Below are 14,966 nucleotides of genomic sequence, written 5' to 3'. Positions count from 1 at the left end.
AGCAATGCCACTTTGATAAGGAACCGCTTGCCCGGGTGTCAATGGCAATGGCCGAGAAGTAGTAGGCAGAGCATAGACCTTGGCTACATCCAGTAACTACCATCAAGCCACCAATTTTAAATAAGCCAAGTTTTAAGAAGGTGTAGCAAGTGTTTGTTGCAGCTACAAACTCTTGACAACCAACACGTTTTGTTTGTGGCTAATCATATCGTGTGGCCACTTATACAAGAACTAAGTAACCCTTAAAACAGTGGCCGAGTAACCCTTGTAACATACGTTGATCGAGTAATCCCTATAACACTGATGAATTAGCCCCTGAACACTTACCAAGTAACCCGATAACACTCACGAAATAACCTCTATAATGACTTATCACACGATGTGGTTAGTCACATATATTTATCAATTTGTGTAATTGATAAATTAACACTCCGTAGGTAAAATTTTAATTATCAATTATGAGATAGTTTTGCAATACCTACAACAACATTGTATGAAAATAGATTTATAACCGTCGATATAAAACAAAAATTTTATAACTACACTTTAGTTTTGACCACTAAAAATTCAATTCTTAAAAATCCCTAATTTTTATTACATCGATAACTTCATGTTCTTCTTCTAAAAATAAATCATCATCATTAACGACAAAATTTCTAAAATATCTTCAATTTGGCCTCGCACTCGTAATTTTGAACAAGCATGTTTAATGGCATGGAATATTCATACACTGCTTGAAGAACAATTCTCACAATTTATAATTTTAAATAAAATTATATCGATTCAATTGAAGTCTACTCTAGAAACATAAAGACAAAATACCCAGACCACTTGGTCCTTGATTATTTTATCAACCGTAGTTTTGTTAGATTTATTATTTGATCACCTTAGAAATTTTCAATTATTTCAAAAAAAAAAAAAAATGAAATCAACTCAAATGAAGTCTATGTTAAGATCACTACAATTTAAAAAATGAAAACAAATATAAGCCTTAAAATTTCTTAGCAATACGTGAATGATTTCCTACGAAATATGAAGAAGAAAATAGTTTTCTAAATTTAAGAAGTCATATTTAGAATATAGGATTTATATAAACTTAAGTTATGATTTGTTATATTCATCCCAAAAACAAAAGAAAACATAAAGGAAAGAGAGAAGCATTAAGATAATTTTTTAGAGAAAATTCTCGGGTGTGATTGGGGTGCATATGGTTGAGTTATAATAAGTGTTGTGAACACTTGTGTATTGTTTATCTTTATCAATAAATTTTGCAGCATAATTAGAGATACAAATATTTGTTCATTTATTTGTATTATTCATATATATTTTTATTCCCACTAATCTGATTCTAAAGGGAATTTGCATAGTATTTCCTAACAACTGGTATCAGAGCCGAGTTGATATTATGTCGACATTCAGATAGAAATCGTTAGAAACGATCCTAAGAAGTCAAATATGAGTGGGAGCAATGGCTGCAGACGAAGGAAAAGTAAGCCTCGAAAAATACGATGGTGCAAATTACGGGTTATGGAAGATGCAGATCGAAGATTATTTATACCAGAAAAAGATTTATGAACCTCTTTTGAAAAAAAAGCCAGATGGTATGAAAGATGAAGATTGGAATCTTATAGATAGACAAGCCCTTGGAGTTATTCGGCTAACTTTATCACGCAATGTTGCTTTTATTATAGCAAAGGAAAAGACCATGGCATGTCTGATGAAAGCTCTCTCCAGTATGCATAAGAAGCCATCGACTTCTAATAAAGTTCATTTAATGAGACGGTTATTTAATTTGCGGATGACAGATGGCGGGTCGGAAGCTCAACATCCACTACTACAAATCCCGTCCTTTTGAGACGCTTTTTTCCAGTATTTACGACATTAAAAAGCGTCGTTATATTTTTTCTCGACGCTGTATAAAAGCGTTGAGAAAAAGTGAGTCGAGAAATTCGCGACGCTTTTTTGTGTCACAAATCTCGGCACCCTTTAATGTACCAATATTTTGTGACGCCTTTAAGTGTCTTCAATATTGACGCTTATTAATGTCTAAAGAAATACTAACCGTCGAAAATATCGGCATTCAAGCGCCACCACCAAATTTCTAGACGCTTTTTCCTGTACATATTGTCGATGTTGTTTTCGGTCCCAAAATCATTTGAGACGCTTTTTGATGTCCATACAAAAATAGTAGCGGGAAATTTTGATACTGATTAAAGCAAAATTTCTTGACAAGAAAAAGCGTCTAGACTTTTTTTACTGTTTTTTATACATAAAAAAACGGAGGTAGTAATTTAAATAAAGGTTTTTTCAAAAAATATATATAACATTAAAGAAACGGCAAAACATATATAAATTTAATAAAGTTTTTGTCAAAATTAACAAACAAAAAAGAGTTGAAATCCAATCACTGCTGGCCTACATATATACTATCACTGATGGATGTTAAAAAAAAAACCTAGCCATATCCAAAATATCATCGTTATTATTATTATTATTACATATATTAACTGCCAACTAAATTAAAAAGTTAGATTGAAGCCTACAAAAGTTTACTATCTAACTAACTATAAACAAAAAATGAAGGTGCATAGTAAGCTAATTTCCAACTTCAGTAGGTTTTCTTTGTTCTCCTGTTGCATTCATAACCTTCAAAAAAAAAAAAAATAAGTATATAACATAATACAAATAGTCATATATACAAATGAATTGAAACCACACAGACACCACTCCTTTTAAAAAGAAATTTAAAATCCAACTGAATTTTCACAACCAACCTCCCTCTCCCTGAGTGTAAACCTTCCCTCTCCCTGCCTACACACCTGCCCCCCTACCCTGCTTGCACACTACCTCATTGTCTGTCTGCACACTGCTCCCCTCCTCGCCTGCCCCCTTACTTGCACACTTCCCCCCCTTGTGGCACACGTGCCCTCTCCCTGCCTACACACCTTTCCCCTGCTTGCACACTTAACTCATCCCCAAACTGCACTTTTATTCCATCCCTGACTGCCCCCATCCCTAGCTTCACACATGAACTCTGCCTGGCTTAACACCCCTCACCTGCTTGCACATAAAAGTCATGAGCATCATCAAGTGGCAGTACAAAAGCTAAGACGTACATAGCAATTAAGCATAGCAGTTTTTATCCAGCCAACTTAGTATTAGGGTTTATTTAATTTTTTACTATTAACATTATAATTTGTGTAATATTTCTTGTATCGAAGTTAAACAAGATAATACTTGCAAAATAGATATAATAGTACTGCTCCAATAGAACCACCCAATAGATGTAAATATCACCCTTCTCATCTACTTTTAATGATTATCTAGGAATTGAAATAAACTATAAAAATATTCCTATAAGAATACTATAGGCAAATGAAGACATCTGTCAAATCCACTACTCCATATTTCAGATATTGCATTGCAACTATATATATAGAACAAAGGGAAATGTTTGAATCATATCACCCTTTACACATTGAAACTTCTAAGATGAGGGAACATCTTGCAATGTTCGGACATTTGAACAAATGCATATCAACTGAGCGTTATAGCGTTATTTCCCCCTGCACATATATTGATATATAAAAGCATGGGTGAAAAGGCACAAGCCGTGGACAACAAGCCGTTTTTCAAGAAAATAGAAGATAGTGTCACATGAAACATCCAATTGGGAAATTTAATCAAGCCTACTCAATTGAAATAAGTATATGACATACACTAATTAAGTCAGAATCTTTAAAAATGTATTCTACTTTCCCAAAACCCTTTAAGTGCAATTTCTCTAAGATAAGTGAGCTAATATCTAAGGTAGAGTGTACCTTCTTTTGCTGCAAAAGTACAGTAAGAGCATACAATCTGTGCGAATCCAGATGCTGAACAAGGCTGAAAAACAGAAAAGGTAGTGTTAGTAAGCTTTTACATTTTGAAGGATTCAAAGCCTGAGATGAAACTAATAAAACAAGGTTGAGATGCAAGAAAATAGGTTGAGGAAGCAACAACGCAACATGAGTAAACAGTATACAAAAGCACATGAAACTAATAAAACCAGAAACAAAACATTTATAGTGGAAGACCAAGCAAGATTAATCATTTAAAATTGCTACAATACAAATGTTACAGAAGCAATGAATGTTGTCATCCATGCTATCAATATGTTATTGACACAAAGAACCAGGATGATTCTATTGCCTATGAGACAAGAGCAGCAGTTCAAAGCTAACTGATGCTATCTTTGGGGGTGAAACTCAAGCAATGAAGGATGCATTCAGTCCCTTTACAACCAACCTATCTCATACTGCAACTGCGTAGGATGAAACTCATAGCAAATCCAACCTTTTCTTGCAATCTTGCTTGTACTAACCAACAGCGCACATGAAGATCAACCCAAGATAGAATGATGTAGAACTTAAGCTTTTGATCATAAAGCATGCTTGTCTTTTAAGGAAAAAACATATTTTGCTATTAACTCCATTAGGTTAATCAAAACATAGTACTTGAATATATTTCTAAGATAAATATATTTTAAGGACAAATTACTTGCTCGGAACAACATCCTGCTGTGAAACTAGTTGAAATTTACAGCAAGGAGGCTGCTAGTTTCACAGCAAGGTGGCTGGACAATTTTAGCATGGTTATGTAAGTTTGATTACCCCCCCTATTTCCCCTGTAAGCTTCGGTTTTAAATATATTTTTTTTTTGGGTGCGGGGGAGGGGGGAAGAAGTAACAAGGAAATACAATAGAATGATATGAAGGGGTGCACTTATAAGGAGACCTAACAAAAGAGACGGAACTTCTTATTGGGAGTTATGCGTACTAGGCATGAAGAGAAGAAAAAAACCCTTTGGCTAGAAAATCACTTCAGATGACAGTTGGTTACCAAAGTTACTTTGAGCAGTTTTAAGATCAAAAAGTTTAGTGATGTTTATAAATGATATAGAAACCAATTGATCCTAGAGTCCTAGACAGTAAGAATGAAGGCAGGACATCAACTTTTGTGTGGATATTTTTATTTATTTTACAGTTTTACCGGAAAGGAGGAAGGTACGTTGACAAGATACGCCCTCTTAGAATTGGGAGGAGGGGTGAGGATTGACTTAATGCCTACAGAAGAAGAGATGTTTTCCGGTGGAGACCAACCTATTTCTCATGGTCAGATTATGTTATTAAAGATCCACCACAATCAACAAAAGCACTGAGATACACCAGCACTAACCATCCATCTGTCCTATTCAGTTTCCATATGAGGCCTGATTCATGACCTTGCATAGAGTGTATACTATCACCCACATTTTCTCAAAAACTCTTAGCACCCAATGGCTAGAAATTCAAAATAAAAAATTAAAAATAACCTACTTATGGACCATTTTACAGCTAAGTTTTAACTACCAAAAAAAACTAACAACACTCAAGATTTCCACCTTCTCATCACCAGTGCATAAACTCTTTTGCAGCAGAAGTTCTTAGCAAAATTATGTAACCATTAAGTATCCACTTACCCCTAACTATCCCTCCCTAATAAGTAAGAACCTAACTACCACCACCACACTAACCCCTCTTTCAAGCCAGCACACCTTCAACTTTTCCAAACAACTCAAGACAATCTTTAAAACAGGAAAGTGATATCACAACAAAGCTAGAAAATTCAAAGCTAGTAACATTACCACATAAAATCCCAAACTAAAACCCTAGAAGACGCCATCAAATTCATCACAAAACCCATAAAAAACTACAAAAAAAAACAAGGAAACCTTAAATTTGAAAACAGAATTCACGGAAAAAGAACAAAAAAAGAAATTAAATTGTCTAATAAAGGGCAAAAAATTACCTCGCAATAAGAGACTGATTCTTAATAATACAACAATAAAATCCAAACCCCAGAGAAATTCATCTACCAAAAACATAAATTATTATATACCAACAAAAAATTAAAAAATAGAGAAATTAAAATTAAACCTGCTCTGAGAAACATCATAGATCTGGCCCTTAATAGCCATAAGCAAAGGCTTCTTAGGGTCAGTACCATCATACTGTTTCAATTCATCTTCATGAAAGGCTCCATTTCTTCTTCCATAGACCTATGACGTTGATCCTGAGGAGTAGACGATCCAAACACCACAAAAAACATGAAAATCCATAACATTTTCAGCTGAAAATCTCAAATACCAAATTGAAGCTACAATCAACAATTTACCAGCTAATTTCTGCCCAAATTTATCCTCTTCATTGATCGAAATAGCTATCAATATCAACAACACATAACAAACCTTAAAAGTACGAAAACAAACACAAAAATCAACTAAAAATCAACTTCAAAAGATGAAAAAATAAAATAAAAATCAAAAACGAACAGCGACCCTAATTAAAAGTTTGACAAACAACAGCCTTATCTAATGATCAAACTGAAACTTCACAGCCTACTCAAACGCCATTGCCGGAGAAAGAAACCCTAGATTTCAATACGACGACGGTAGAAATTGCAGAAGACGGAGGTTGAAGAAGAGGAAAGAGAGAGGGCGAAAAGCCAAAACGAGAGTTAAATCCATTGCATCTGAATCAAAAGTAATTGAACACAAACAACCTGGACCTTGTTGGCTTTGAGCACGGCATTAATCGGACGTTGTACTTGCTGCGGAGGTTGCCGGAGAGTGCAACACTTCATCTTCTCTGGTTTTTTCTGGGTTAGGGTTAGGGTTAGGGTTAGGAGAGAGAGAGGGCGAAAAAGCCGAAAATAAGGTTTTAATTTTTTGACATATTATTTTTTCCCTAAATTTTGAAATTGCGGGAAGTAATGATTCACGTGTATGACACGTGATTTTCTCAACGATTTTTTATGTCTAGACAAACCTTCGACCCGTAAAAGCGTCGAGAAAAAGCTGAACCCAAAATTGTACACTGACGCCACATCCAAGGCATCGAGGCAAATGCGTCTAAAATATACGGGTTTTGTAGTAGTAATCTTAATGAGCTCAATTTAATCACAACCCAATTGAGTTCAGTCAAAAATGATTTGAAGATGAAGTTCAAGCATTGATACTTTTGTCTTCATTACCAGATAGCTGGAATGCTACAGTCACAGCTGTGAGTAGCTCGTTAGGAAGCAATAAATTGAAATTTGACGATGTTTGTGACCTAGTTCTCAGTGAAGAGATCTGACGGAGAGAGTCGGGTGAATCATCAATCTCTTTAGTTTTACATACAGAGTTAAGAGGAAGAAATTTAACCAAAATAAATTAACGTGGAAGATCAAGCTATCTAGGTAAATCTAGAGATAGGAGATCAAAATCAAGGACTCCCAATAATTCCCGAAGTTTATTGAGTGTTGGAATTGTGGGAAGACAGGGCATTATAAAAATCAGTGCAGGAGTACATCGAAATACCAAGAAGTAAAGCCAGAGACAAATGTTACTTTTACCGTAGAAGGAGATGATGCATTAATATGGTCTTTAGAGAGCAAGGAAGAATCTTGGGTGTTAGGTTCTAGAGTATCACTCCACGCTACTTCAAAGAAACAATTCTTTGAGAAGTATGTCCCTAGAAACCTTGAAAAAGTATACCTTAGAGATGACCAACCTTGTGATATTGTTGGTAAAGGTGTAGTGAAGATAAAGTTAAATGGGTTAGTTTGGGAGCTGAAGTAGAATGTCAGGCATATTCCCGACCTAAGAAAGAACTTGATTTCAGTTGGGTAGTTGGCCACCGATGGCTACACTACAAACTTCCAAGATGACAATTGGAAGATTTCAAAGGGAGTAATGACAATTGCTCATGGTAAAAAGAGTGGTACTCTTTACATGACATCAGGGTCATGTTGTTCAATATTAGTTGCAGAAGGAAATAAAAATTCAAAATTGTGGCACCAAAGGCTTGGCCACATGAGTGAGAAAGGGATGAAACTAATGCATTCTAAAGGGAAATTACCAAGTCTTGAATTTATTTATATGGAAATGTGTGAATAATTCATACTTAGAAAGCAGAAGAGGATAAGCTTTCAAACTAGTGGTAGAACCCCAAAGAAGGAAAAGTTGGAGCTAGTTCACTCCGATGTTTGGGGTCTAACAACTACTTCATCTATCGGTGGAAAACACTACTTTGTCATTTTTACCAATGACCACTCCCGGAAGGTATGGGTTTACTTCCTAAAATAAAAATCTGAAGTGTTTGAAACTTTCAAGCATATGAACCGAACGTTGATAGAAAGAGCCAGAAGCATTCGTATACAGTACAATTTACCGAAGCAGTTTTGGGCAGAAGCAGTCAACACAGCAGCTTACTTGATCAACCGAGGACCATTGACTCCATTAGACTATAAAATACCAGAGGAGGTATGGACTGGAAAAGATATAAATTTATCTCACTTAAAGGTTTTTGGTTGTGTAGCATATGTGCATATTAGTGATAAAGGTAGGAATAAGCTTGATCCTAAATCTAAGAAATTTACTTTCATTAGCTATGGCGGGGATGAGTTTGGATACCGCAGATGAGATGATGGAAATAAAAAGGTGATCTGTACTAGAGATGTGATTTTCATTGAAAGAGTCATGTATCAGGATAGACACAAAATTGAAACTAGTGACTTAGTGAAGAGTGGGTCAATGTTTGTAGATGAAGATTATATCCCCGATAGTATGGTGAAAGACTCACCTGTAAGAGAACCTCAACAACAAGAATCTGTTGGACAGATCCTTACACCACAGTCCAACATGCCACAAACTTCAATTCTAGTCCAGCATCAGTATTGAGAATGACTACTCGTCCACATGTACCAAACAGAAAATGCATGAATTATCTGTTATTGACTGATAAAGGGGAACCTGAATGTTATAATGAAGCATGTCAGGTAAGTGATGCTAGGAAGTGGGAGCTTACAATGAAAGATGAGATGAATTCTTTGATTTTAAACCAGACATGGGAATTAACCGAGTTACCCTTGGGTAAAAAGGCACTTCACAACAAATGGGTATATCGAGTGAAAAAGGAGCATGATGGTTCCAAGAGATATAAAGCTCGATTAGTAGTTAAAGGATTCCAACAAAAAGAAGGAGTTGACTTCAATGAGATTTTTGCACCTGTTGTGAAACTTAATACCATTAGAACAGTGTTGAGTATTGTTGCCATTGAAAATCTTCATCTTGAGCAATTAGATGTGAAGACTGCATTTCTTCATGGGAAAGAAAATATGGTGTGCAAACTTAAGAAAAGTTTGTATAGCCTAAAACAAGCCCCGAGACTGTGGTACAAAAAGTTTGATAACTTTATGCACAAGGAAGATTTCTAGAAGTGCAATGCTGATCATTGTTGCTACATCAAGAGATATCAATTCAGTTATATCATTCTACTACTTTATGTCGATGATATGTTAGTAGCAGGTTCAAATATGGATGGTATAAGAAGGCTAAAGGAGCAGTTGTCAAAGGAATTTGACATGAAGGACTTGGGTCCAGAAAAGAAAATTCTTGGAATGAAAATTGCAAGGGATAAGCATAAAGGTACTTTTCAATTATCTTAATCAGAATACATCATACGTGTTTTACAGAGATTTAATATGAGTTATGCCAAGTCAGTTAATACACCCTTGGTAAGTCACTTTCGATTATCCATGGATCAATCTCCTCAGACGGAGGAAGATAAAGATTATATGGCTAAGGTTCCATATTCCACAGCCATTGGTAGTTTGATGTATGCAATGTTTGTACAAGACCGATATTGAACATGCAGTGGGAGTTGTTAGCAGGTTTATGTCAAATCCAGGAAAAATTCATTGGGAAGTAGTGAAGTGGATTTTGAGGTATCTATGAGGTACTACAAAAAGTGCTTGTACTTTGGTAAAGGTGATTTAGCAGTACAAGGTTATGTCGATGCAGACTTTGGAGGAGAAGTCGATCGTCGTAAAAGCACCACAACTTATATATTCATGGTTGGAAATACAACGGTTAGTTGGATGTCGCAACTACAAAAGATTGTTGCTCTATCCACTACTGAGGCTGAATATGTAGCGATAACCGAAGCTAGTAAGGAGATGATATGGCTTCAAGGTTTGTTTACTGAGTTGGGATTCAAGCAAGAGAATAATAATGTATTGTACAGTGACAGTCAAAGAGCAATACACTTGGCAAAGAATTCAGCATTTCATTCTAGAACTAAGCATATTGGACTTCGCTATCATTTCATAAGATCTCTATTAGAATATGGAGTGTTAAAACTGGAGAAAATTATAGGAACAGAGAATCCAGCATATATGTTAGCAAAGACAGTGACTATTGACAAACTGAAGTTGTGTTCAACTTTAGTTGGCCTACATAAGTAATATACGAGAAAGTTAAGCTGTATGAAGTAAGGTGTGAAGACAAATTAGAATTAGTCTTCAAATGGGAGATTGTTAAGATCACCACAATTTTAAAAAAAGAAAACAAATATAAGCCTTAGAATTTCTTAGCAATACGGGAATGATTTCCTACGGAATGTGAAGGATAATATAGTTTTCTAAATTGAAGAATTCATATTTAGAATATAGGATATATATAAACTTAAGTTATGATTTGTTATATTCATCCCAAAAATAGAAAGAAAACATAAAGCAGAGAGAGAGGGTTTAAGAGAATTTTTTAGAGAAAATTCTTGGGTGTGATTGGGGTGCATAGGTTGTGAATTATAATAAGTGTTGTGAACTATTGTGTATTATTTATCTTTTTCAATAAATTTTGCAGCATAGTGAGAGATACAATTATTTGTTCATTTATTTGTATTATTCATATATATTTTTATTCCCACTAATCTAATTCTAAACAGAATTTGCATATTATTTTTTAAGAGTCTACTCTAAAAACATAAAGATAAAATACCCACTTGGTACTTGACTATTCAAATAAGTAATAAAATACCCACTTGGTACTTGACTATTCAGATGAGTAATAAAATACCCACTTGGTACTTAACTATTCAAATGAGTAGTAGTTAAATGTGAGTCGTGAGTCGTGAGTCGTGAGTCGTGAGTCGTGAGGTGAGATTGTGAGAAGTTTGAGAAATTAGAGAGAGCAAATTATGGGCAATTTTGAGGTCAAAGTAGTGCTATTTTTTGGCTTGTCAGCTGCTGTTCTTGCTATTGCCGCCGAGTGGACAAAGGTTAAGGTTAGTTCGTTTTCGTCATCCTCTCACATTATCAGTTAGTAAAATATTTATCAACTGCTAAAGAGTCGTTCGTTGTCAATTGGTTTAACAATAATCCGTAAGTAAACTTTTTTTTTTTTTCAAATACTTTGCACTTATTAAAGAATGTTTGACAAATTTTATCAATGTACTAACATTTTTTATTGGATGAAAATAGATGTACTAACAGTCTCACATAAGTCAAATTAACACCGTTACATGTTATATTGTACCCTTATACTACCTCCATTCTTGCATTATTGACTTACTTTACCTTTAACACTATTTACATTCTATTTTTTGACCATCTTTATTGAGTTATTATATGTAAATAAAAACTTGTCCTTGAATGTGGAATTTCGTTAGAATGGGTTTTAAAAAAAATGTAACATTATGTATATCATTTTCCTTTATGTAATGAGCTTATAATTTTTATTCAAGCTTGTTTATATAATAACATATGAGTTCTAATCGAGTATTGACCAAACTTGTTCAAAAGTAATTTGCAAACATATCAGCTCATTTACACCGGGCCTTTAGCTAATTTTACTTGTTTACAAATTATCTTTTGTTTAAAAATGCATACGTACTCGCCTATAAACTCATCCGATTAAAAAAAAAAAAAAAAATCAAAGTTAGATTACATATATTTTGTTCGGACCCTTACAGTGGCTGATCAATCACATAATTTGATATTAAATTAATTTGATTAATCTTACATGCTGCAATATGCTCGCAGAAAAATGAAGTGATCAAGACAAATTTGGTGAATCGTTATGGGCGTCGTTATTGTGAGTACCCAAGGCGTCGAGATGGGGAATTCGCATATGTAGCAGCAGGACTCGCGTTTTTGAACATGAAGTATATAATATATATAAACTCCGTTGCTTTCTTTGCTTATATGAATAGAACTGCCAAACTACCAGTCATTGCTATCATCTGTTTCATTATTTCCGGGTAATCTTTAGTACTTTTGCTGTATACTGTAATGATTAAAGATCGAAAGGAACAAAGGGGTTGATAGAGATACTCGATCATTTTTTTAATTTAGTTATCTAAATCGTGTGTTGATGTCTAATAAATAGGTTGGAATCATATGCCGGGGTCAGTACACTCGTTACAGGTGCTGTAATTAGCAAAAACCAAAAGAATGAAGATTCGCCGTCTAATTGCAAAGTGTTTAACAACGGTTACTACATTTCGGGTATCGTGTTGTTGGCTAAGGGTTGTGGCTTCGGTATATTGTCTTATTTGTGTTTGTCCGACGATTCTGAGCAGCAAAGCACTAGTAACCAGGCTGTGGAAATGGGTAAGACAACGCTGGATCAATCGGGTATAAATGAGAGTGTCCATATCGCATGAGATTGTAAACTGTATTTGATTGGTAGCTTTGTCATTCCTAGACAATTTAATTGAAAATTCTACAATACTCATTCTTAAAATGTTGTAAACTTTATTTGAACAACTATGTCGTAGCGGGTGAGCCTAATTGGACTGGCACTGCTGCTAAGGCATGAACTCTGTATGTTGCAAGTAAAATTTGACGAAGCTTCTAGCATAATTGTCGACTACGGATGACTATGGACAACTACAATAAGATATTAAATCTGAACCGTTGATATTGTTTGTTGCTTAATCTAAGCCTTTAAATATTACATTTAAAAAAAAATAAAAAATCTAATTTACACATCATTCAACTCATGACCACTCAGAAAGGAGCCCCTGCACGTGGCATGCCGGTGATCACTCTCTTATCAGTTTTAAATTAGTGGGCCCACACATATTAGTAATGAAAATAACTTTGAAGATTAAGCTTAGATATGGACATTTGTGCTACATATTGTATCTTTAATTTATGCGAAGTATTCATTAATTTTCACTACTAGAAAATAGGCTATTTCCGACAAACCTGTTCTGACGGACACGTAATTACGTCGGAAAAACCGAAAGTTCCGACTGGTTTGTATTCCGTTGGATATTTCCGACGAATTCAAAAAGTTCGTCAGAATTCCATCGAAGATTTCCGACGGAAATTCCGTCGACATATTTAATTAAAAAAAAATCTCCCCTTTAACCCTAATATTTTCTGAAGCCCCCTTCACCCCTCATATTTTCAGCCTCTTTTTCTTTTTCCTCTTGTCCTTCTATCTCCTCCTCTTCTTCTCTTTCCTCCCTCCTCTTCTTTCTATACTGAGTTCCCCCTTCTCTCGCGTTTCTTTCTCTTTCCTCTTCTATTTTCTTCTATCATCTTTCCCTTCTCCTCTTCTGATTTCTTCTTTCTCCGTCCTCCTTTTCTCTCTCCGTCATCAACACCGTTGCGAGCCACCCAACAACAACAACCACGGCGCAACAACCACCAAACATCAACACCGTTGCGAGCCACCCAACAACAACAACGGCTACATCAACACCGTTAATTTTTTATGTAATTGTAATGTTAATTATAATTTGATTAGATAATTGTATATTTATATATTTCCTTTAATTTTTGTTGTTTAGTTATCATTTTTTTTTAAATTTTTTTATAAAATTCGGTTAAAATTTGTAGATCTACTGGTTTTGATATTTTGTGTGGTACATTTCGATTTTATTGTGTTAATTTTCGTATTTTTGGGCTAATTTATGTTTATTTGGGGTTAATTTTTGGTGTGGTGGTGTCGGTGGTGGTGTGTGAAGGTGGGATAGGGGCTGGTGTCGGTGGTGGTGGTTGGCGAATCTGGGTTAGGGTTCGGTGGTGGTGGTGGGAGGGTAAGGGTTAAGGGGGAGGGTTAAGTACGGTGGTGGGTGGGTTAGGGTTAAGAGGGAGGGTTAAGAGCGATGGTGGGTGGGTATAGGGTAGAGGTGATCATAAATTTGGGCCGGGCCGGGCCTTAATATCAAATGTCATGCCCAAACCCGTCCAAAAGTGGCAGGCTTATCGGGCCAAAACGAGCTTTTTCGGGCCGAGTTCGGACTTTTTAACTAAAAAATTGATTTTTAGCTTGTCCAAACCCCCCCTATTTTCAGGCCGAATCGGGCCAGGCCATTATTGATCACCTCTAGTATAGGGTAAGGGGTAGGTGTGGTGGTGGGTGGGCTAGGGTTAAGAGGGAGGGTTAAGTACGGTGGTGGGTGGGTATAGGGGGTAAGGGGTAGGTGTGGTGGTGGGTGGTTTAGGGTGATTGGGGCTGGTAGCGATGGTGCTGGTTTTTTTTTTGTTTTTTTTTCAGCAGTTTCCGACAGAATTTTTGTCGAAATTTTCCGGTGGATTGGTATTCCGTCAGAAATTTCCGACGGGATTTTTGGTGCCAGAATCTTCCGATGGAAAATTCGTCGGAAACACTTTTTCGACGGAATTTCCATTGGAAAAGGTCGTTTTTCCTACAAAAGGGCTTCCGACAACCGGTTCCGACGGAAATTCCGTCAAAAACTGGTTTTCAGACGGAATTCAAGGTGATTCCGACGGAATTTTTCCGTCAAAAATGGCCTGTTTAATTTTCTAGTAGTGTTTTGGTAATATGTAGCTTTTAGGGTTACAAATAAGCAATAAATATCTTTCCTTATTTGGTATTAGTATAGGAATGCATGATAACATCACGCGCAAATCAGTGTAATTAATGAAGATATTTCACAAATACTTTTCTCTTTTAACTTCTTATACATAGCCCTTAGGGCTATATATAACATTTGTCATTAATTTTTATAGATTGATTAATTGCAAATTAGTAAAAATGATACTTGGTAAATATATTTAATTTATCTACATTTAGAGGATTACCAAGATAAAATGAAAGCAAAGGTTACTCCAGGGGATTGACTGTTGTAGTCGCTAGGCAAACAA

At 35.5% G+C, this 14,966-nt stretch overlaps 1 protein-coding gene and 1 long non-coding RNA gene across 3 annotated transcripts; one reads left to right on the top strand and one right to left on the bottom strand.

Annotated features, from left to right (window-relative positions):
• Positions 1 to 2,651: 2,651 nt before the first annotated feature.
• LOC110736962 lies at positions 2,652 to 6,823 on the bottom strand. Of its 2 annotated transcripts, XR_002514309.1 has the most exons (5): positions 6,195 to 6,823; positions 5,957 to 6,092; positions 3,822 to 3,885; positions 3,469 to 3,566; positions 2,652 to 3,057 (listed from the first exon to the last, which is right to left on the bottom strand). It is a non-coding gene; the product is annotated as an uncharacterized LOC110736962 (long non-coding RNA). The 2 variants fall into 2 exon arrangements; XR_002514308.1 differs by having other exon boundaries at positions 2,652 to 3,566; positions 6,195 to 6,810.
• Positions 6,824 to 10,989: 4,166 nt separating this feature from the next.
• On the top strand, positions 10,990 to 12,959 carry LOC110736064. Its single transcript, XM_021916212.1, has 3 exons — positions 10,990 to 11,128; positions 11,886 to 12,103; positions 12,232 to 12,959. The coding sequence occupies exons 1-3, from the start codon at positions 11,042 to 11,044 to the stop codon at positions 12,506 to 12,508; spliced, it is 582 nt and encodes a 193-aa protein (XP_021771904.1). The 5' UTR covers positions 10,990 to 11,041; the 3' UTR covers positions 12,509 to 12,959.
• The last annotated feature ends 2,007 nt before the right edge of the window (positions 12,960 to 14,966 follow it).

This window comes from Chenopodium quinoa, unplaced genomic scaffold (assembly GCF_001683475.1).
Source record: "Chenopodium quinoa cultivar QQ74 unplaced genomic scaffold, ASM168347v1, whole genome shotgun sequence".
Taxonomy (NCBI): Eukaryota; Viridiplantae; Streptophyta; class Magnoliopsida; order Caryophyllales; family Amaranthaceae; genus Chenopodium; species Chenopodium quinoa.
This window is presented reverse-complemented; position numbering and strand designations above follow the sequence as displayed.

Excerpts from the sequence above, each read along its gene's own strand:
- LOC110736064 (XM_021916212.1), top strand. The coding sequence starts at position 11,042 with ATGGGCAATTTTGAGGTCAAAGTAGTGCTATTTTTTGGCTTGTCAGCT. Across the intron at positions 11,129-11,885 it reads CCGAGTGGACAAAGGTTAAG|AAAAATGAAGTGATCAAGAC; the intron begins GTTAGTTCGTTT and ends ATATGCTCGCAG. Across the intron at positions 12,104-12,231 it reads ATCTGTTTCATTATTTCCGG|GTTGGAATCATATGCCGGGG; the intron begins GTAATCTTTAGT and ends TCTAATAAATAG.